General features: G+C 51.2%; 2 protein-coding genes across 4 annotated transcripts; one reads left to right on the top strand and one right to left on the bottom strand.

Moving 5' to 3' along the window:
- Window positions 1-702: 702 nt before the first annotated feature.
- BYSL (bystin like) lies at window positions 703-7,509 on the bottom strand. Its single transcript, XM_019514245.1, has 7 exons — window positions 7,177-7,509; window positions 5,294-5,459; window positions 4,368-4,506; window positions 3,547-3,680; window positions 3,200-3,360; window positions 2,279-2,381; window positions 703-1,428 (listed from the first exon to the last, which is right to left on the bottom strand). The coding sequence occupies exons 1-7, from the start codon at window positions 7,445-7,447 to the stop codon at window positions 1,080-1,082; spliced, it is 1,323 nt and encodes a 440-aa protein (XP_019369790.1). The 5' UTR covers window positions 7,448-7,509; the 3' UTR covers window positions 703-1,079.
- A 346-nt stretch (window positions 7,510-7,855) lies between these two features.
- On the top strand, window positions 7,856-18,822 carry MED20 (mediator complex subunit 20). Of its 3 annotated transcripts, XR_002096739.1 has the most exons (5): window positions 7,856-8,007; window positions 9,530-9,684; window positions 13,539-13,792; window positions 14,813-14,879; window positions 16,445-16,534. XR_002096739.1 is itself a non-coding variant. In XM_019514247.1 (4 exons), the coding sequence occupies exons 2-4, from the start codon at window positions 9,672-9,674 to the stop codon at window positions 16,658-16,660; spliced, it is 483 nt and encodes a 160-aa protein (XP_019369792.1). In that variant the 5' UTR covers window positions 7,869-7,958; window positions 9,530-9,671; the 3' UTR covers window positions 16,661-18,822. The 3 variants fall into 3 exon arrangements, 2 of the variants coding, with proteins under 2 accessions (XP_019369792.1, XP_019369791.1); XM_019514247.1 differs by lacking the exon at window positions 14,813-14,879 and having other exon boundaries at window positions 7,869-7,958; window positions 16,445-18,822; XM_019514246.1 differs by lacking the exon at window positions 14,813-14,879 and having other exon boundaries at window positions 7,870-8,007; window positions 16,445-18,822.
- The last annotated feature ends 2,868 nt before the right edge of the window (window positions 18,823-21,690 follow it).

Below are 21,690 nucleotides of genomic sequence, written 5' to 3'. Positions count from 1 at the left end.
ACCAAGCTGCCTGGTTTCACCCTTCTGCCACAGCCCCTTGCTCAGGGCTATTAATTCCTGGCTCCAGTGAAGCTCCCATCACAGAAGCCACCCAGATCACTGTAGCATGAAGCAGCATAATTCGTCGGCTCCATGCAGAGCACTTCCCCTGTGATGGCTCGTGCTAAACACTGCCGAGAGCTCTGCTAATCGGGTAGCAACCTCCATGCTAGCAAGTGGCGGTCCTGGGGGGATGCTGTCTCGGCAAACAAACCTGCAGCACTGGCTGGGTTTCCCGGAGCTCACCCCTTTGGATCACACTGTTCCTCCTGCCATGTTCACAGCCGCTGCGCTCATTCACTGCGCTGCGCCGACTACCTCAGTCAGGGAGCGAATGATTCTCCTGTGTGAACACAGACACGGCGCCTCCTCGAGCACATTGCCCGAGAAGCACATGGGAGCAATGTATCCTCAGTGAAATAAAAAGGCAAATCCCGGTAGAGGAAAGAGTGCAAGCCACACATCCCTAGGAAAGGGTTCTTTAGGAAGCACGCAGAAGTTGGCTATGCTGGCAGGACAGGGGATGGGACACCACACGTGCTGTCGGTGACCCCACAAAAAGCTCTTCCGAAAGGAGACAGCTCCCTGCCACAGGGTATGACCAGCAGCAGCAAGCACCTTAAAGGGGCCTTTTTAGTTCCAGCAGATGTTACAGCCCATTCAGAAGGTACAGGGAACAGGTTTTATTCAGACACAGGAACACGTCAGATCCCTATGCTCTCCCCCCAGTGCCACACTGATTATCATCACTGCTCAGACCTAAGCCAGGCAGCTTCCACCACTCAAGCTGGAGGGAGGGTAAGGTAAGCCCAGATGGAGAGAACCCAGCCTATTCTCATCTGCTGGGCAAGAGAGAGACAGCTTTGGGATCCCAGTGGCAGAAGTACACTCCCAAGCTGAGTCTAAAGGTTTAGCTCCCAAGCAGGGCGCCTCACTCTCATCCACGTAGATTCTCCAGCCAGGGATGAGCAATAAGACAGCCCTGGGCTGCAGCTTCTTACCGATGGAAGGAGTCTCTGCCTCCCTGCTGTTGCCCCCCTTCACTCCATTGCCATCGGCTGCAGCCCTTCCACATCCCGAGTCTTGGAGTTCACCAGCTCCCTCCTGATCTCGGGTGACATCTGCGGGTGGCAGTGGAACTTCAGCAGCTCCAGCAGGGACTCCTTCTGCTCCGAGGACAGGTCCTCCTTGTAGCGCTGGACGAAGGTCAGGAAGCACTGGTGCCACAGCACGGGCAGGGTGCGCTGGTCCCTGCGGAAGGCCAGGAAGTGAAAGACCAGGGCGTCCACCACGCGGAAGGGCAGCGCGTACTTCTTGTCGATGAGGAGGCGCAGGAAGATGCTGTTGGCGCCACTGTACTCCATCTCAGCGATCTTCAGCATAGCCGCGCTGCAAGGGGACAGTGGAGTCCAAGTATGCATGGAGAAGTAGGTAGGCCTGAGGCAGGTGCCTGTCAAACCCTCTCCAACTGAAGAGATCCGCCCCATGGGGCGGAGGCTGTCCCGACCCCTCTGTTCTAGAGCTGGGCACGAGCCCCTGCACAGCCAGCCATTCCCCATAACTCCCTTAACCTCTAGGAGAGCCAGGGAGCCACACAGGGGCATTGGCTACAAGGGCACTGGAGTGGGCAGCCCCCTTCTTCCTTCCCATCCCAAAAATAAGCACGTATTCCCACAAGGCCACATGGCTGGGGATGTGGTACATGCCACCCTACTCTGAAGTAATGGACAGTCTCGCTGTGTGCCCTGCCACTACGCAGACTGACTCCTCCTTGATCCTGTACTCTTGGAGAGCTGGCAGCAAAAGTAACCGTAGCAGCCTGGTCTTGCCTAGTGCTCACTTCTGCCATTCCCAATGGACTGGGCACTAAATGAGAAGGCAGCAAGTACGTGACATACTTGCGAACACTGCAAAGGTGGCTGGTGATGTGCTGAGCTAGGGGAAAGTGTGGCTGGAGCTTAAGGGTGCCTCCTGGTATAAAGAAATCTGCTGCAAGTTTAGCTTTTAGAATGGTGACGGGGGTCTCCTGGGAAGTGGTGGGACTGGATACAGCCCTGGAAGGACCCATGCAAGCCTAGAGCAGGTGGGAGATAAAAGGCCTTTCCAATCCCTATGAAAGGACAGGCGCAGCTTCTGGCAGGTCCCTGGCATTGCTACAGGATTCCCTGGATGGTGGCAGAACATGTCCATCCCCATCTCTCCACGTGCCCAGCAGACAGCCCGGCCAGCCCCACGGTACCTGGAGTGAAGCACTGGGATGGAGCACTTGGTGAGGATGCTCCCTATAATGATGGCTTCCCGCAGCGTGCAGGTCCCTGACTCGCACAGGGGAATCAGGATCCCTGGAATGGGCGTGGAGGAAGAGTTAAAAAAAAAAACAACAAAAAAAACAAAAAACCCCACACATTATTCATGGAGCTGGGGGACTCTCAGCCTCAGCCTCCAGTTTGGTTCCCCCCACCCTCCTACTCCCAATCTGTGTGCCTGTCCAAGCCACAAGAATGAAATCTCAGTGAGATGCGTCAGTGCCTCCTGCCTGGGCATCCACTCTGGACATGGGGCAGATTGAACACGGCTGGAGCCACAACGTGGTCTCATTCATCTGCCCTGGTTTCCCCTTAGCACCAGCCTCATTCTCTTCACTGACAGACAGGAAGGTAGATCCAGACCCAACCTCTAACTATTTGAGAGCCTGCCGGAGGCAGAGCCCACCCGACAGAACTGAGGGCTTGTTCTGTCTTTTTTTTTTTCTGAGGGCACTCGAATAATCTGTGATGTGAATTAAATTTTGGTGATGGAATACTGTGATCTGGTAGCGCTGGTTCAAGAGTCTTCTCTTCTGCACCCAAAAAGCCCTTCTACCTCTTACTTTCTTGTTCCCATCTTATACTTATGTTCATATTCCTCCCTCTTTTTAACTCTCAAGCGCACCTGGGGTCACGATGTACAGAACTTGGCTGTGCCGTGGACAAGAAATGTTGTTTCCACGAGACCAAAGACAGCAAGAAAATACTGAGTCCTCCACCCAGGTCTCTCCCACACCGTTTCTAATGACACCGGGGAATAAGGAACATGCACAGAGTCCAGCCCCTGCCTTTCTGCATGAGGTAGCTGTGCTGGAAGTCAGCCCAGCCCCTCCTGCACCTCAGTTCCCTTTTACCTTTGAACCAGGCCCCCGGCTTGAACAAGGCCTTCTTCAAAGCCATGTAAAGGTGGAAGTTGAGGCGCTTGTATTCAGCAATGTCATCCCTCACACGAGGGAGCAGCACCAGGTTGTAGAACCGCTGGGCCATCCTCTCCTTCAGGTTAGATGAGAAAATCCTGGCAGGAACAAGGGTGTGGGGAATAACTGAACTCTCACCCTCCATTCCAGACACTTCACTGCACCCAAGCAATCATCTGAGCTTCACCCATCTCCCATGACGCGTATAATGGTTTGTCGCCAGTTATTATCCACTAATGAAAGCTTCTGCCAGCTTTTCCGAAGGCAAAGTGATTGCATCTTACCTGGTTGCCTGATACGTGGCAGCTGCTGTCCATGTTTCTGGCTCTGTAATGTACAGGATCTGCTCCCAGTTAGACAGAGCGGGGATGATCTTAAACGCCTTGGGGAGTTTGCCACTCCTGTACTTGGACAGCACCTTAAAAAAAGCGAGTGAATACTAGCGGTTAGGATAGGGAACTGCTACACAGGCTTTCCACAGTCTGTTACTAATTTAAATGCGTCACCCTGAGAAAGACGGAGCAACTAAGAGTGAATGGCTGTTAAAGGGCTAGGGCAACTTGCCAACTGTCTGGAGGTTGTAATATTTGAAAAGTACTTCCCACTCCTTCAGTGAGAGGTGCTAGGTGAACAGCTGCGTTTCTATTTGGGAAGAAAGAGAGCACGAGAAAACACTCAGAAAAGCCTGAAGACATGGCATCAAAGCCGGTCTACACTAACTGTACTGAAACTGTGCTCCACTTGCAAACTTTTCCAGGCTCCTCGTCATGAAAGAATTTTAGCATCAGCTCCAGAATCTGCTAACTTACCCCCAGCTCAGCAGTAAAAAGCCTCTCAACACAAAGCCCTAATCAATATATTTGCCTAGAGCAGTTATGGTGGGAGGGGAGCATCTGCAGAATTCACGGTCTTCTGAATTACTCTGAAGTGCTACACAGCACTGTAACAGCCGTCCCAGAAGAGGCTGTAGCAAGTAAACGGTCACATCTGTAGCAAGCAAAGAGACTTTTTCATCACAAGCCACCAAGACAGAGAACATCAGCCGCAACGGCCAATGGGTCTGGTTTATATTAGTTATACTGGTCTATGCTATAACAACTCTTACTTCTCTGACACCCTTGTAAACCTCCAGTACCCGGGGGTCAAGCTGGGGTACGGGGAGGCCTGATATTTCTGACATAACCGTCTCCACCTCCGTTTGCTTCTCCGTGATCTTCTCCATGATGATATCAGCTAGGGTTCTCCTGGCAAACGCAGAGAAAGAAAACAAGTTGGAAATAGCTCTGGAAATGGATGCAAGAAGCCTGCTCTTTGTCAAGGCAGAACAGGTTAGCGCAGTGGGGGACAACCGTTTTGGCATGCGTGGCACGGCTGAAACCCTGCACCTTTCCAGGTGCCACTTCAATTCTCCCCTCCTGCCCAACCTGCTGCTCTCCCCAATCTGCTGCCTGCCACAAACAGAGGCTACACATGTCACAACGAGCTGACCACCCCTGCTCTAGTGCACTGAGCCCTAGACTAGGCTTCAGGAGACCCCAATTGTAGTCTAAGATCTGCCACAGGGTTACTGTGGACCTTGGGCAAGTCAGTTCCTGAATCTGTACTTGTTTCCCCCTCTATGCTTTACATGTCTTAACTTTTCAGACTGCCAGATCTTGGGGCTGGGATTGCCTCCTGCCCAATAACAACTGGGCCTTGATCTCGGGTACTGCACACAGTATTTAGGAACAGGGAGTTTGTGCCACACATCCATCAGTTCTCGAACATAGAGTACTATCTGCTGCTTGGCACCCAGAAAGGGGCCATCAGGACTCCTGGGCTGTTCCTAGCCCTCCCTCAGACTTCCTTTATGAGCTTGAACAAGTCAACTCTCCATGCCTCAGTTTCCCCAGCTGCAGGCCGGAAACAACACTTTAGGCAGCCACCCCCATCCATGTGCTTCCATGAAACGTTAACCCTATTCCAGTGCCGCATGGTGGCAGAAGGTACCGCTCGCTGTTCAGAAGCGCCACATTGCAGCTCATCTTCTACCTTAGCGGTGGATTCGCGTTCATGAACATCTCGATGGCTCTCTCATCCTCAGGGTTCACCGTCACCTCTTCACAATACTCCTCCTTCGGCACGGACGTGGCCTTCTCCAGCGTGGGCCACTCGTCATCGTCCTCTGCGTCGGAATCCCCATCACGAGATGCAGATCCTGAACCCAACAAGGCATGGTTAGGCTTGGACAAATTGGAAAACTAAGCACCTCTGTGCTGTACCAGTTAGCTCTCCATACTGTAGTCTCTCATCACCTCTTCTACAGTGATGAGTGGTTTGAGAGGTTGATGTGAAGAAGTTCAACAGCCCAAGGGGATGGGCACCAGAGACTGCCAGGGCCTTGGCTGAAGACACAGTGAGGACTGCCACCCACTTTTGATTAAACGGAGCACATCTGAACCGCAACATCATCACTGAGAGAGACCCTGCCAACCTGAAGTTCCAATGATTAGAGAGTTATTAAGCAGCTCCCAGTCCTACCTCTGCACCCGAGTTCCCCCTGCTTTTCTTGTGGCTTTGCAATAGCACTGCCCTATTTTTAAACACTTTTTCCCCCCCAAACCTTGTTTCAGGATGGATGCCCACAGACACAGGGAAAGCTGCCTCGGGGGCTGAGCTTACAGGTCCATGCATTCACACACGCCTTTGACATCACACATGGGGGCAGTGCCATCAACTTTAATATACAAGATATAATATTTCTCTTTGGTCTTTCAGTTAGCGTAGATGTTCCAGGTAACAGCAAATAAAAGGTCTTCAGATTTCCAGTGTCTGAGGATTACTTTAGGTTGACACATGCTGCTGGGGCTGGACTAGATGACCTCCTGAGGTTCCTTCCAACTTTAATTTTCTATGATTCTATGCTTTTTAACGGCCACATATACATCCAGCAAGTTCCCAAGGCAGAATCTAAATAATTTCTTTCCAGTGCTCTTTGTTGAGAGGCTGGAGAGAGTGTCAGTATTCGCAGTGAATGTGGTCTGACCCGCAGCTACAGCCTCCTGGCCTAGCAGATGGCCCTGGTCTAAAACATCACTAGTGTGACAGAAAGACATCTATTCAGCTCAAATTGGCTAGGTTTGACCGCACAGCAATACCATTTAGTGACAAAAACAGGCTGCACGGATGCAGGCTGCTACAGAGCCTGGCTAGAAGGGGGTTTGATGCAGGGAATGATCTCAGTCGTAGCAGGAGGAGTACCGAGGGGTGTCTGGTCTATGTCTGACCCTCCCTGCTCCCTGTTTGTGTTATTAAAATGGAATATAAAACCACGGCTCGCCCCTTTTGTCTTCAAGGAGCATACTTGACCAATCAATCCCAATGGGAATCCATCCCATCCGTGCCCTAGGTCAGTTGCTGTTTATCAATACACAGGAACAACCGTGATGATTTAAGGCAGGGAGAATTTCGGGTTCAAGGACCCAGTGAATAAAGCCGGGGACCGGATGGGCATCAAGAAGCAGGGATTCAGTCCCGGCTCAGGCACAGATTTCTTGCAGGACTTTGCTGCTCGGAAAACAAGACCCACAGGGGGCTGAGACCTGCATTTGTGGGCAGGGGAAAAATAAGACCAAATACAAAATGTCCTTCCTGCCAGAGCAGAGGGGATCCCGTGAGGTCCCTTCCAGCCCTAAACTTCTCCGGGAGGCGGTCAGACACTGCAGGGACAGAGCACGGGTCAAAGGGGACGAGAAGGCAGGTCCGGGACAGCACGGGGCGGTGTCGGGGTTGCCCTCCTCGCCCCTGGAAGGCAGCACCGCCTCCACGGGGCCCCGCGCGGCGACCGCGCCCCCGCCAGCGCCACGGCCGGCCCTGGCGTTCACGGCGGGGAAACCCCGGCAGCGGCTCTCTCTCCTCCGCCACCCCCCGCTCACCCAGCACCGTGGTCTTCCTCGGCGGCGCGGCTCCCCGGCCCGGGCAGTGCTCGGCCTCCAGCTCCTCCTGCTGGATCCGCGCCTGCTCCAGGATCTTCCGCGACAGCTTCTCGTCCACATACTCGTCCTCCGCCTCCGCGGCCGCGCCGCGCCTCTTCGTCCTCCGGCTGGGCCGCACGGCCTGGCCCTGCAGGATCTGCTCGGCCAGGGGCAGGCTCCGCGCCGCCTCCCCCGGCCCCGCGCTCCCCTTGGCCCGCTTGGCCTTCGGCATGGCGAGCCGCGCACACGTGGGCGGGGGGAGCAGCGCAGCGCGCAGGCGCGCCCGGAACGTTGCGACTCTCAACGTTGCGACAGGCGCGTCCGACTCTTCGCTCTTAAAGGCGCCGCCGCCCAATTTTTACTTTCTTTTCTTTTCATCTTTTTTTTTTTACGCTGCCTTTCGAGGCGCAGACGGGGCTGGTGTGTGTAGGCCAGAGCTGGGACGGCTGTGAGCGGCTGAACCGCGTGTGAAGGGCGGCTGCTCGTCTGCCCGCTACCCACGTGCCCCCGGATCCGCGGCGGAGGAACCCCCGCGTGCCCGCATCGGCAGGGGGTTGCCCCCCGTCTCCTGCCCCCCACCCCCTGCCAGCGCCGCAGCTCGGCCTCCCCACCCACTTCTGGCCGCCTGACATCATTTCCTACTCGGCTCCCCACCCCCTCCACCGGGAGAGGACGGGGCTGGGCTAGAAACTCCGCTTCCTGCCCGGGAGAGGCGGCCCCCGCGCCTGGAAAGAGGATCCCGAGTAGGCAGGGGCTGGCCGGGAGCGCTGGGCCCAGCATGGGGGTCACCTGGTAGGGCCCCGGGGGTGAGCGGGCTGGGGGGGGGGCTTGCAGGGAGCAAAGGGGCGAGGGCAAGTGAGATCCCCCCACCTGGGGGGCCTGAATGTATTGGGGCCTGAAGATCCAGGCCCCACTGCGGTATCGCCACTGGGAGCAGGCGGTGAGAGGAGTGGGATGAGGCCCTGTGAGCAAGGGGCTGGGTGGTAGGCAGGGTTGGGGGGGCTGGCAAGAGACCAGGCTGGCTCAAGCCAGGTCAGCATCGCAGCTGCGAATACGGGGCAGCGACGGCACCAGGGGCCACTGTATAAAAACAGAGACGCAGGGTCCCCTTGTCGGCAAAGAAGCAAAAGGGCCTTGGGGACAAAGTCGTGCTCTGGGCGTCTGCTGTTGTCACCGGAACGGGGCAGACGCCTGGGGCAAAGCAGTCGCCGCCTGGCCGAGGCTTCTTCCTTGCGATGCTCGTCCTCCGTTTGCAGGGGTGGCAGGGACAGCATCGGGACCCGACACAGCTGTCACGGTGGCACTTTGTGCGGGGCAAATAGGCACTGTCTGTAGGGCTTTCTGGGTTGTGGAGCACAGCAGGGTTGAGGTGGCGGACTGGACTGAAAATGCCAGACATGGGGCTTTTGGGCGTGCCTGCCTGCTTCTGGAAGCGAGGGTTTCTGCTGTGGACCTGTAAAAGACCCGCTATCCAGCTCAGGGCTTTGTACTCGCGGAGCAGTCCATCCTCCATCTCTCTCACAAACTAGCAATGCAGGTTTATAATCAACCGTTTCGCTGGAAGCATGAGAAAAGTATGTGGGACCTAGCGGTGTGTGCGGACCACTGGCAGACCCCATGCCGAGGCCTCACAACCCCTAGTTTGGGAACTGCTGCTGTCGTTCAGCAAGGTAGAAATTACCGGGTAAGGCTCTGCGACCTGCGTTACATAAAAAGCCAGATTAGATGATCACAGCAATCCTTTGACAACCTTTAGACGTGGTAGTTACTTGTGCTAGTCATGTTTATTGCTGTAATGCTCCAGGCCCAGACATGAATGAGGCACTGAGTAACATCGGCCTTGCCCTCAAAAGCCGAGAGCAGCGGTTCTCAATCTTTTTAGACTTGAGGCATGCCTGGATAAATTAGAGGTGCCTGTTAGTTTTCACTTCTTGAACATGGGAAAATAATAGAGCGGTTTTTCCAATGTAAAGCACTCAGAAAGCCCCCAGCAATGGAAATCTGTTTGAAATCTCCGGGTTTATCTTGTGTTTGTATACCCAACTGTGCTATCATTATGTGGAACAATCTCAGGGTACCCCAAGGTACCCTGGCACCCTGGTTGAGAATCACTAGTGTGAGCGGATAAGACAGATCAAAGCGATGCTGACAGTACCGTCTAAATGCTCTGCAAAGCCAATGGTCGTCGTGTGTCGGCTTTTAATCTCTGTTCTAGACGCAAAACGCTGTTGTCTGGCTGTATTGCGTTCTGCCTTGGTTAAGGTGTCTCGGTATCTGTGGTTATTGACTCTTTTCTGTAACTCCTCTTCGACAGTGTATCTCAGGTGCCAGTGGCAGAGGGGAAGAGTGTCCAGCAGACAGTTGAAATCCTAACGAGGAAACTGGAGCTGCTTGGAGCAGAGAAACAAGGAACGTTTTGTGTCGACTGTGAGACCTACCACACAGCTGCCTCCACCATGGGCAACCAAGGTCAGCCTGTCGCTTCACTGTCTGAATGAAATGCTTTGCACAGGACCTTATATTGGTTGCAGTAGCTGGTAGCTCTGGTTGGGTTGAACTCTGCTGTCGTAATGAGGTAGATTATCGTGCTCTTATTTTTCTAGCTGGGAGCGCTAAAGCCAGCTCTGAGGCCTCTTCTTGCTCCTGTTTATACCTTTCTTTTCTCCAGTCGTCTCCCCAGCGTAGTGCTACTGAACGGGATTGAACTAGTGGTAGGAAGGAAGAGCTGTTCGGGCAAGCCTGGTCCGCACTGTATAATCCTGCTAGCAGGATTCAGTTCTTCTCCTGGAAGCGTGACCCCGCTCAAAGCTGCTATGTGGAATCAAAATCTTTTTCTTTTGCCTGCAGAGTGAGTTGATCTCTTGGATAGAAAGTAGGTTGCTATTTAAGAGCTAACAAAGGCTTGTGTGGACAGGCCCGTGCCGCCTTCTGGCTGCTGTGGTCCCGTTGGCACAGGGGTGAGCAAAATGGTGGATCCAGCTGGTGGCTGGACTCCATTACCCAGCAGCCCCTGCCAGCAGCAGTGGCATCCTGACAGTGTGGGGCCATGGTTTCCATGGAGACTGGCCCCAGCAGCGCTGGCAGAGCGCATGACTGGACAGGGAGCTGCTCCGGGGCTGGGATCTTTCCGTAGTGACAGCGTGGTCCAGAGCCAGGGCAGAGCCGTGATCCGCTGCCTGCATGCCCCTGCCCAGGGCGTGAGGACAGCAGGTCGCAGTTTTGTCCCAGCCCTGGACCACGCTGTCGCTGGCTCAAGATCCCTGTCCAGCCCTGTGCTCTGCCAGCGCTGCGGGGGCCAGTCTCCATGGGAACCCTGGCCCCATGCTGTCACAGTCCTGCTGCTGCTGGGGTCTCCATGGAAACTGGCTGCCGTGATGCAGGCAGGGGCTGCTGGGAAATGAAGTCTGCTGCAGGCTTAATCCGCTGGACTTTGCCTGCCCCAGCTTTAGCAGCTATGTCCCCGCAACGTGGGCCGTTCTGATGGGGCTGATGGCATGGAGCTCTGCATTCACTCTTGTGGCTGCTGACTCCTGGTAAAACTTTTGCCGTCCAGGTAGGAGAGAGACCTGGGGTCTGTTCTCTGACCTGGCTGTGATTCTGGGTGAGGTATGGTTAATCTTTGTGCCTCTGTGTTTTTTTCCCCCCTTCTAAAATGAAATAGCAATCCTAACCCACCTCATGTGGGGTTGGGGACTTAATTACAGGTTGGAAACACTTTAGGAGCCTTAGAGGACAGGTGATCGTAAATGCATGGTGTTGTTCACTCCTCTACAGCATTGTTATTGCAGAGCTAGGGTGCCTCACACCTTCCAGAATGCATCTGTACTTAAACCTGGGAAAACCAGGAAATGCAGAGCTAAGGACATGTCTGCTGTGCCTCACAGCCTCTCTTCTGACTGGCAAGACCTCCTGGGGTATACTGCAATTATGCTTCAGCCACAGCTGCTCTGCAATAAGCAGATGCAGGGAATGTGTAAATGTGCCACATTATATTCTCCTGTTTATCAGCATGCATCACCCTTGCTCTCCCCTGGGCCAGGGACAGCTGTATTTGCTGCCACAGGGATGGCTGACAGCTGCATTGAGATCATAGACTTTTCCTTCTTGTGCTGAGAATCACGGAGGTGTGAAGTGACCTCATTCATCAAAACAAGTTCTTAAATAGCTGGAGTTGAATACAACCTGGGCCGAGGTGTGAATTGATCCATTCATCACTGTTCTCCTTCTCCCTTCCACTGTCTGCCCCAGGGCTTGTTGTAGAATACCAGTTTTTAAGACAGTTTTACTAGATATGTGGTTTTGGAGCAACTTCATGCAAATCAACTCAGAGCAGGGGTGTTTAACCCCCTGGTCTGTAGGCCAGTTCTGGCCTGTGGAGCCGTGTCATTCAGCCCACAAAGTTCCCCACAGGTCCAGGTTTCTGGGTTTTTGGTTGTAGCCGTGTTGGTCCAAGGACCTAAGCAGGCAAGGTTCTTTGGGTAGATGTGATATGTTTTATTAGACCAACTGACTAGTTGGAAAAAAGTTCTTGGCAAGCTTTCGGGCGCTGTCACCCTTTGTCAGGCAGAGACTCCCTGTGCTTAACAAAGGGAGATTGCGCCCAAAAGCTTGTCAAGAACTTTCTTCCAACAACTCAATTGATCTAAAAAGATATCACATCTACCCAAAGAACCTTGCCCGCAAGTCCAAAAATTTGGTGGTGGGGGGAGCAACCCTGCTGCCAAATTTCCAGACCCTTGAGGAGCCCTGTGGGCTGGAAAGTGTGGCCCTGCATGCTAGATCAGGTGTGTGGGGCAGGGGAGGCAGTATGGTGGCCAATTCAGGTGCAGAGGGCCAAGGGGAGGTGGCACAGAGCCCAGACCAGGCGCCCAGGGCCCAGTTTGGCTCACAGACCCACTCCACATGACTCACGTGGCCAAAAGATTGAGCACTGCTGACTCAGAGAGCTGTATCTGAGGTATCCCTGGACTCCAGCCTGCACCACTAACACTACCCACAGGCCTGGTGCCCCTCAGCAATAACATCCTGGGCTGGCAGTGCTGTCTCACCTAAGGTTACAGAATTTCCATTTTAACTGGAGTGAAAAAGACTTGCAAATAAACGTCTTTCGGGCTAGAACATCATTTTCTAGAGGTTTGTTGCAGTGTGTGCACTGCTTGGTTTTTTTCCCAGAGGAGTTTATGGTGCAGGGGTGGCGGGGACAACCGTTGCGATTTGTGATGACTTTTTAAAAAAAGCACCACATGACTAAAATGCTTCCAGTATCGGACATTTCCTTTGGAGCTGGTCTTTATCCCCTCTCCAAAAAGACTAAAGGGGTTTGAGGAGAGAAACCTCTTCTTGGTGTCAATTGGATGCATTATTGTAGAAAGCTTGAAATGTGATATTTGTGTGTGTGCGCGCTGATTTCTCTTGAGAAACATGCAGAAGTTTCCCTTCTGGCTGATGACAGCATCCTGGCACTGGCATTCATCACTTGATCTCAGGCCACTCTTTAGAACAGGGGTTTCTAGTCTGAGCACCTTTTCTGATGTTCAGAAGCCCCTTTGAACATGCTGGTGAGTGTCAGCAGAAAGTTGCCCTTTTTTTCTCAGTCAACCACAAATCTGTACCACTAAACCTACCCTGGATCTTCTCCACATACAGACATATTCAGGACCATCTGGATAAGCATGTGGAGTTTAGAGCACTTAAAAAAAGACTCAAACAGCCAGTCTCAACCTTGACTATAGTGAGTCTACAGCTCCCCTATAATTATCTCCAGAGGTCACTGCTGAGCCTGTATAGCTATCCTGCTACCTAGGGTCTGAATTTGCTTGGCTTTGCTGTTGCCTACGCAGAGATCGCTGTTAATACTGGGCTCTGCAGCTCAAAGTACTTCTGGAAACCTTGTCCTGCTGCTGATCACTTGAAAGCCATGAATGTAGAAGAAAAGTAGCAGAAGTCTTTTTTTTTCTTTTTTTTTTGTCTTAGAAGTGGAGGGAAGTCCTGCTTGCAGTCATCTATTTAAAAGGCTATCTTTTGGTTTAAGCACCTCCCAGAAATACCCCAGAACAGCTTTTTGCTCATGGTGGATCAGACTATACTCTGGGATTGTAGCAGCGTTACTATAAATAAGAAGAATGCTTTGTTTTGTGCTAAATCAAAAAAAAAATCTGCACATCCAGTGTGCAGAACATAAGCATTAATAAAGAATGTCAGCATTCTGCAATAGAAATAACAGAGGGTAGATGAGGACAAAGAAAAAGCTAAGAGATGTTTCTTTACAACCTGCAGGAGGGGAATGTTGTTTTACAGCTAAAACCCTGTTGCTCTTCTTTCAGGGCAGACTGGCAAACTGATGTATGTGATGCATAACTCCGAATATCCCCTCAGCTGTTTTGCTCTCTTTGAGAATGGCCCCTGCCTCATAGCAGATGCCAACTTTGACATCCTTATGGTGAAACTGAAAGGCTTCTTCCAAAATGCCAAGGCAAACAAGATCGAGAGCCGGGGAACGCGGTACCAGTACTGTGACTTCTTGGTGAAGGTGGGCACTGTTACCATGGGGCCCAGTGCACGTGGCATATCTGTGGAGGTAAGGCCGTTCTTCGCGGCGTTTGAAATGCAGGACAGGCGAGGAATTGGCTGGCTCAGCCTGCATACAGGAAGGGGTGCTGATTCAGGAAACTGTTCAACCACCAATTTTAAGTCTCCTTGGCTTCAATGCAACTTAAACCTCTCCTTAAAGTTAAGAAGGCGGACAAATGGTTTGCTGAATGCCTACGTAGACTTTCATCTTCGTAGAGTTTCAGTATGGGAAGGTTACTCATAGCTGAAGCCTTGGAAGTATAGGTCCCAATTCTGCCTTTGCATAGCTGTAAAGCATGGGAGTAAGCCCACTGATTTATGGGGCCTGCACATAAGTTTGAAATTCAAGTGCCTAAGTGTTAGCAGTAGGGCCTTTTGGAGGAAGGATATGATGAAGGCAAAAGGAAAGGAGGTTGGGATACATGGTGTTGTACCTGTGCTGCTGCCTAGCAGCATACGTGAACGAACCTGGAGATCCATGTGTTCGGAACGGGCGTCTTGTGTGTTTCTCTGAGTTGCTAGGCCCAATTTGCAAAAAGGCTGCTGACTGCACACAGTGGGGCTCTGCTTGCCCCTTGCATGGAGACAGCTGAACAAGAGAGAAAATGGATTAGTCAAAGATCAGAGGAAACTCCGTCCTCTCTGAGCATCATCTCTCCAGCCTATATTAACAAATATCACTGCTGTATTCAAACCTCTTCTAAAAACAACAGTTCTTATGCAGCTCCTCTGTGTTTGAGCCGCTGTAGCAGCAACCATCATAAAAATACCAACAAATCTGATTTTAAAGGGATGCCATCAAACTCAAAAGCCTGAATTTGAGCCAGATGCCAATAACTCTTCTCCAGGTTATTAAAAAAAAAGAGACAAAAGTCTAATTTATTTTTCAGATGTGTTTATGTTTCCTGTTTGTGGCAAATGACAAGCAGGGCCCAGGCGGTTTCACACTGCCTCTGTGTTTGTATTTACCATGTGGCAGGGGGAATGTTTCCTCGTTGTAAACACAAGTGTTCCCCTGGCATTTCAGGTGGGAAGATGACTCTATTCATGAGACGCTCCAACCAGAGATCAGGGGTGCCACTGTTATAAGTTTTGTAAGTACACAGTGTAGCAAAGGTCCCTCGACCTTGCATTGTGATTTCCCTGTCTAACAGCAAGACTGATGATTCGGGTCATAAGCATCAGCTGTAGCCCGCCAGTTAGGCATCATGACGGAGGTGAATTTGTAGAAGTACAATGCCACGGGCTGCCAGATTTTTAGCTCCAGATCTTCCAGGGTCTATGAAGCAGCATGGAAGAGAATGCAAGGTGTTTGGTGGGGAAATTGGATTCATGGGTTGTAAAGGCTGGCCTCATGGGGAGGTTGGAGGCATGAGTAAAAGCCACCCTAGCAGGACTGAGTGAAGCTGGGAAATCCTTTGAAAATGAATTGCTTGGTTTTGCTGCAACAGAAAAAGAGGAAGCCGATATTTAGGCCCAGATCTTCGAACGCAGTTAGGTAACTGCTCCCTTGGAAACCAGTGTTAGGTGCCTCTGAGCAGTAATCTCCAGCCTTTTCTGGCCTGTGCGTGAAAGCTTGTCTAGTACCTAACTTGAGTTTGGGGCTCCAGCTGAGCAGACAGCCGTGCTTTACTTGACTAGCTCGTCCAAAGTACACAGCAGGAGCTAGGCTCCCATGCAGAGGTGAGGATAGGATGTCATAAGCGGAGCCCCATTCACAAGCAGTTGTCATAGCTGTTCCCACAAACCTGCAATGTTTTTTGGAGAAAGGTGAGGCTAATGCCCTAGGCTACACGCAAGCATTGCATTTTAAACTACGTTATCCCAGGACAAAGTTTAATCATTCAGAGGTTCATGTCCTTTGTCCTGGGACACGGCCCTCAAAAGGTTCATGGGTCAAGTAGTCCCATAGTGTGCCTGAATGGTTATGCCAGGATTGCATCATTGAATCAACAGCATAAAAATGGTGGTACATTTAGCCACTCACTAAACCCTGATTAGAAGGGTGATGTGTTGATACACCAATCCAAGGATATTTCTGTTCCGGGACAAGCACAGGCACAACTTGTCAGGGGGCAAATGCAATGTCTGTTTCTAGCCCTAGTGAGATGAAACCCTTGCCAATGGGCTTTGCCAGGCAGCACCTTGTCTGTTTCTTGCCCCTTGCCCTTCTTATTCTGGGGATCAGCCAAAGCACCTCCCTCTTGACATCCAGCGTCCTTGTTATTCCAGCCCCAAGCCCTTCTGATGCATCCTGATATTCGACCCAAGGTACGCAGAGCTGAAAGGCCTGTGCATTAACACCCACTGTGCCATCTAGCCCCTCAAGGCCAGGGGCCATTTAATACAGACTGCATTTGCAGCTCTCTGATCACCTTTTCTTTCTCTCTCCCTCCCCCAGCTTGGCTTTCGAAAGTACAGTTGAGGAGAGTTTCCTTGGGCATTCCCCAGGATGGCCCATTGTTTTACTTGTGATTTAAGGAACGTTTCTTTCTTGTCTTCCCCAAAAGGAAAACCATGTCTCTTCTGCCTTCGAAGCACAGAGCAGCTCTGTATCGGAGTCCAAGCTGTTAGCCAACCAGATATATATTTAAAAGGGAGGGGACATTATCATGACTGTCACTGCTCCATCTCTTAGTGCTGCTGTTTGTGTTGCCAGGTGGAATACTGCCCGTGTGTGGTAGCCAATGACTGCTGGAACCTGCTAATGGAGTTCATGCAAAGCTTCATGGGGAATCACACTCCTGGAATCCCATCCGTGTTTGGCAACAAGCACGACAGCATCTACAGCCCAGCTGACTCGATGGTGCAGTACATGGAACTGTTCAACAAGATCCGCAAACAGCAGCAGGTGCCTGTAGCTGGGATGAGATGAAAAGGCTTCCACGAGGCCGTTTGGTTTTGTTTTTTGGGGGGGGTCCCCTTTACAGGGGCAGTAACCCCTTTCCCGATTGTCCTCAGAGATCAGGAACTCCAGCCCATAGCTCCTTAGTGCATTCTCCTCCCTCTAAAACAAAGAAACACTGCTCATCTCCCCAGGAGGAGAATCCGCTTGCTTTCTTCACCCACTCTCGGACACAGGTCTGAAATGTAATGTGCTTTTCCTTTTGTCCTGGTCCCTTATTCAATTCAATACTTCCAGTGATTTGACCATTGGCCACTGAGGCTGTTCAGTGCTGTGGAAATGCTTGATTCAGGGGATAGCTCTTCAACCAAATGGAGGAGAAAGAAGAAACTGCAGCTGTGTGCACACACAGGCAAGGGTTAATTCTTCTCTGTTTGCCTTGCCTGCTGACCACTAACTGTGAGTTTTCTGGATTCCCCTTGGAAAATATTTTGATACTGTTAATAAAAAAAAAAAAAATGCCATATTTTCATGTAAAGATGCCAAGTCTTTTTATACATCAAAGATTGGGAAATCTGTGGGGCTTCCTTGTTTGTTGATTTTTACAGATCTGTTTAGTTTTTCTTTTGTGCTGAGGTTGACTTTGATTTCTTTGTTGAGTTTTATACCCTCAGTGCAAACCTGTGTCTTTTGTAGGAAAATTTGATTTGGTTTTTGGTGTCTCTTTTTGGGTATGTTCATGGCCTGTCAGTCTCTCCTGGAGCTCCTGGCTGGATTAAAATCTTTTGTGTCTCAGATGATACCAGTGGATTTGGAAGAAAAAAAAAAAAAAGTCTGGCAGGGTTCCTCTTACCTGTTGAAATAAAGCACCTGCCACTCTCTTGGATAATGGTACTGTCTCTACATACCTTTACTGGACAGGAGTCCAACTGATATCAGTGGGCTGACAGAACTAAGGAAGGAGTTGCAAAATGAGGACCAGAGATTTACTGGAGGGCTTAACTATGCAATATCATGCAGCCGTGATTTATTTACATGGAAGGGAAGCTGGGGAAATTTGGTCCCTTTGAACCATCTGTCTCTTTGGCTCTAAACCTTCAATAGCTTCCCGGCTGGTGAATGCGATTTTCTTCTCTTTATATTTTTCGGCGGTGCGCGTTGCCGTTTGCTAAATAAATCCCAGCCTGCTGTTTACCCCAGTTCTGCAGCTGCAAGATTTTTATGCCACTTGCATAAAACAAGGAACTTTGCAAGGAACTGCTGCAAGACAAGGATCTTCTCTGCTTCATTTCAGAATTTAGCATCATCGTTAAAATCAGCCCAGACTGCCTGCTCCTGTAAGCGGTTCTCATGCTGAGCCGGTTTTTGAGGTCACTGGGAATTCCGTGCCCAGAGGCTTAGCTAGGTCCTAAGCTTCTAAGTTATTTAAATTACATCGCACCAGTTTTTCAGCACATAACCTAAGGAAGCAGAGTATATCATCCTTTAAAAAAAAAAAAAAAAAAAAAAAGTTTCTTGTCCCTCACTCATCAGTGGATCTTGCACTGCAGCCCTGAGTTAACTGGACAGAATAGATGTCTCGTTCCTAAATAATTTTAATCTTCCAGGCATATTGCGAAAGTAGTTTATTAGACAAGGTTTGGAGTGTAAGGTTAAAGGTATTTCCTAAAGGAGTAGGTGAGAAAGGAGGTGTTTTGTTACTCTGATTTATTGATGGGCTGAGAATTCATTATTTGTATATGATTTGTTTTTTTGTTTTTGCTGAAGGGTGATCATCATTTATGCCTATAAGTCTAATTAATTGTTAGGGTGCCTAGAGCCTTTTTTTTTTTTTTTTGCATGGGCATTTATTTAACTCTGAATAAATTAAGCTGGTATTGGGGTTAGTAAGACCTGGTTAATGATTCACAGCAACCAGTATTCGCTGTAACTCCATTAGCAATTCCAACCTACTGGATACCCTGGGAAGCAAAGTGAAGTCTGATCTCTGCAACTCTTATCTCACCTCCCCATTGGCTCTGGTCAAACTATTTGAGTTACAGCGGTGAAATCTGGCCCTTGGCTCATTATAGTTCTGTGCCATTAAGGGTGGCCGGGAAGTTCTATGAAAAAGATTCTGTTGTTTGCATCGGTAATCACATCCACTCTGCTGAAATAAAAGCTGTGGGGTCATTATTAGAAAATTAGGCACATCCAGTGTTGCACGTGCATCTTTTTAATACAAAAACGATGCATTTTGTAACCAGAGATACCAAAATTTTACTTGTATGTCTTACAAGTATAAACAACATGCTGGGTGTCTTAACGGGATGTATGCTGCTCTTAATGCATGTTACTGTTCAGCTGCCACCAAGCTAACTCTTAGGGCTAAATTATGCCCTTAATTATATCGGTAACCCCCCAGTGATGTCAGTGGGATTGTAATGGGGCGGGGGGAAGAGGGGGAATGAAAAGATTTAGTCCTTTCAGCATTAGCAAAGATATCCATTGATGTAGCTGCCTCCTCTAAACCAATGGATCGACTGCTTTGCGCATAGGGCATCTCTTTTACTCCCTGGGGTCCTCCCTTGCTAGGCAAAATGATTGTTTTTCAATCTTATTAGCTCAGTAGGCTCTCCCTCGGCAACAGTAAGGCCAACTAACCTGGCTTCAAACACGCTAGCCTGTGTCTTGACAGATGTTAAGAGGGCTTTCAATCGTGTTGTTAACATGACTGAAAACCAGGCTTTCCCACCTGTCAATACAGGGACCTGGAAGCTAGATTCTAGAGTGCATGTGCAAAGCCAAGAAAGGTGCTGAAAAATCCAACACTTCTGTGCACAAAATTGCGGTCTGATCATATTCCTGTGAAAGTTGTTGAGCAATTTTGTTGATAATTTTGGAGGGAGGACATTGCATCTACCCACTGTAAACCTGGGTAGACTGTAGACTTCCTGGGTGGTGCGTATGTATCAATTAGGTTCATTTTATCTGAGGAAACTAAAGCACAAATAGGTTTGGTGACGTTACCAGCATCCCAAAGCAATTCAGTGGCAGAGTATCGAAGTAGACTCCTGGTCACTTGCCTCAGCGGTACTGCCAGGGATATTTTTAGCTCTGTATCATTATTATAAGTAATCACTTATGTAGTAGCTGCATGCTGATATGCATGTTTACAAAGGGATTACAGACGACCAAATTCATCCTTGGTTTAAATCCTTTTGATTGTAATGGACTTGCACAACAAGGGGAACTGGATTTCAAGAAGTGACAACGCAAGGACCCAGTCCAAAGAGTTGGGGGATGTTTGCCGATGAGGAAGTGTGGGCAGGATCGGTGCCTGAAACAGACATGACCCTGGACAAAAACCAAGATGCGGTAGGATGTGTAGAAGACGCCTTTAGGGAGAGATTTGGAAGAGGAAAGGGAGGTTGCTAGACAAAGCAAAACAGGCTTAGTGCTCAACAGCTGTTTATTGCCAAAGGGTTGATGGTCCTGCCTTCCGTTTGTAGATCAGTTTCTGAAGTCTTCTGTGAGCTTTTGAGATTTGCCTTGCAAGAACAGCCTAGATTTTTGTCGGACTGGCTTTTCTGCCCACAAAGCCAGCTTACAGGACACTCATGTCGCCTACTAGCACTAGGGGGCTTTGAACGCAGCAGTCAGTCACAGTGCGATTGTGCTGCTTCGCAACCCATCGGATGCTTTGCAGCATGATGGCACATCCCATGGATGTTCCCCATGGGGCAAAGTGGCCTGAGAGCCACAATTACAAGGACAGACTATATATAACCAAATCATGCCGTCGTGGTGCAGTGGGAAGATGGTACCTCAGAGCGTTGCCACCTAACGATGTTAGCTCTGGGGGCTTTCCCCAAGCACTATTGCATCTGTTTGTCAGGGCCTTCAAAATGGCGCGAGGCTGTTGCCAAATGAAGCACGTTCAAATGAATCCAAAGTGGGTGGCAACAGGTGGCGTCAAAGCTTCACCAGGGGCCTGGTTCAATACAAACACACGTGTGCAGCACTTGGGGTTATTTTTTCCAGAAGCGTGACTCGGTCACGTCAGGATGCGGTCCTGCCCCCAGCGAGGGTGAAGCGATTGTGCCCCCATGGTACTCCCAGCAGATGATGCTGCTCCACGCGCCCCAGCCCAGCCCAGCCCCTCCCAGGTCTGCGATGCCCCAGCAGCACACAGTGTGGTACTGCGCTTGCGCCAACGTAGGCTGCATGCTGCCACGCTGCCAGCACGGGCCGGATGGCACGGCCATGTCCCCAGCCCTCGATGTGGCCCAGAGGTGGTGCTGATGCCCGGCTGGCTCCCCTCAATGTCCTGTGGCAGCGGCCCCTGACAGATATGTGCCTGGCATGACCTCTGCATCACGCCACATGTGCTCCCCTGAGGAGTGGCCGTGGCACCTGCACCTGGCATGCATGTGGCATGACCTTTGCATGACGCCACGTGCTGGTGCCCGGCTAGCTCCCCTCGCTGCCCAGTGGCGGTGGCCCCCAAGGGGTGGCATCGCTAGCTGTGGCCCCTGTGGCAGGCGTGACCTCCACGTGATGCCACGTGTGGCCTGCCCCATAGAGGCTGCTACATGCATGTGAGCCCCCCCATGGGGGGGGCACCAGGAGGCGCTGCGCCTTTAAGAGCCTCTTTGTCTCCGAAACATCCTTATTTACCCTCTTGTGACTCAACCAAACTTCAGCCTGGGATTCACAAAGCCCCGCTACGTCAGCCTGGCGGGGCGGGGCCGCCGGCTCCCGGCCCCGCCCCGCGTCCCCCCGCCCCTCGGCAGCGCCACTGCCGTAAGCCGCTGCGACCTTACCGTAGCAGCTACGCGGGAGCCGCCGACTGCCCCCGCGCCGAGCTACGCAGCTGGCGCCCCTCCGTCCAGAATACACCTCTGGCGCCCGAGAGCGGAACACCTCCGCGCTGTCCCCGGGGTTGCGCCACTAGCGTAGGGAGACCGGGAGAGAGGCCTTACGGAGATGGCGTAAGCGGCTTCGGTGAATGGGGCGCCCGGCGCGGGGGAGGGGGGGCGGGGAAGCGGTGCGTGTGTGGCGGGCTCGTCCGCCAAACG

This window comes from Gavialis gangeticus, unplaced genomic scaffold, assembly GCF_001723915.1.
Source record: "Gavialis gangeticus isolate Ggan-Ray unplaced genomic scaffold, GavGan_comp1, whole genome shotgun sequence".
NCBI lineage: Eukaryota > Metazoa > Chordata > Crocodylia > Gavialidae > Gavialis > Gavialis gangeticus.
This window is presented reverse-complemented; position numbering and strand designations above follow the sequence as displayed.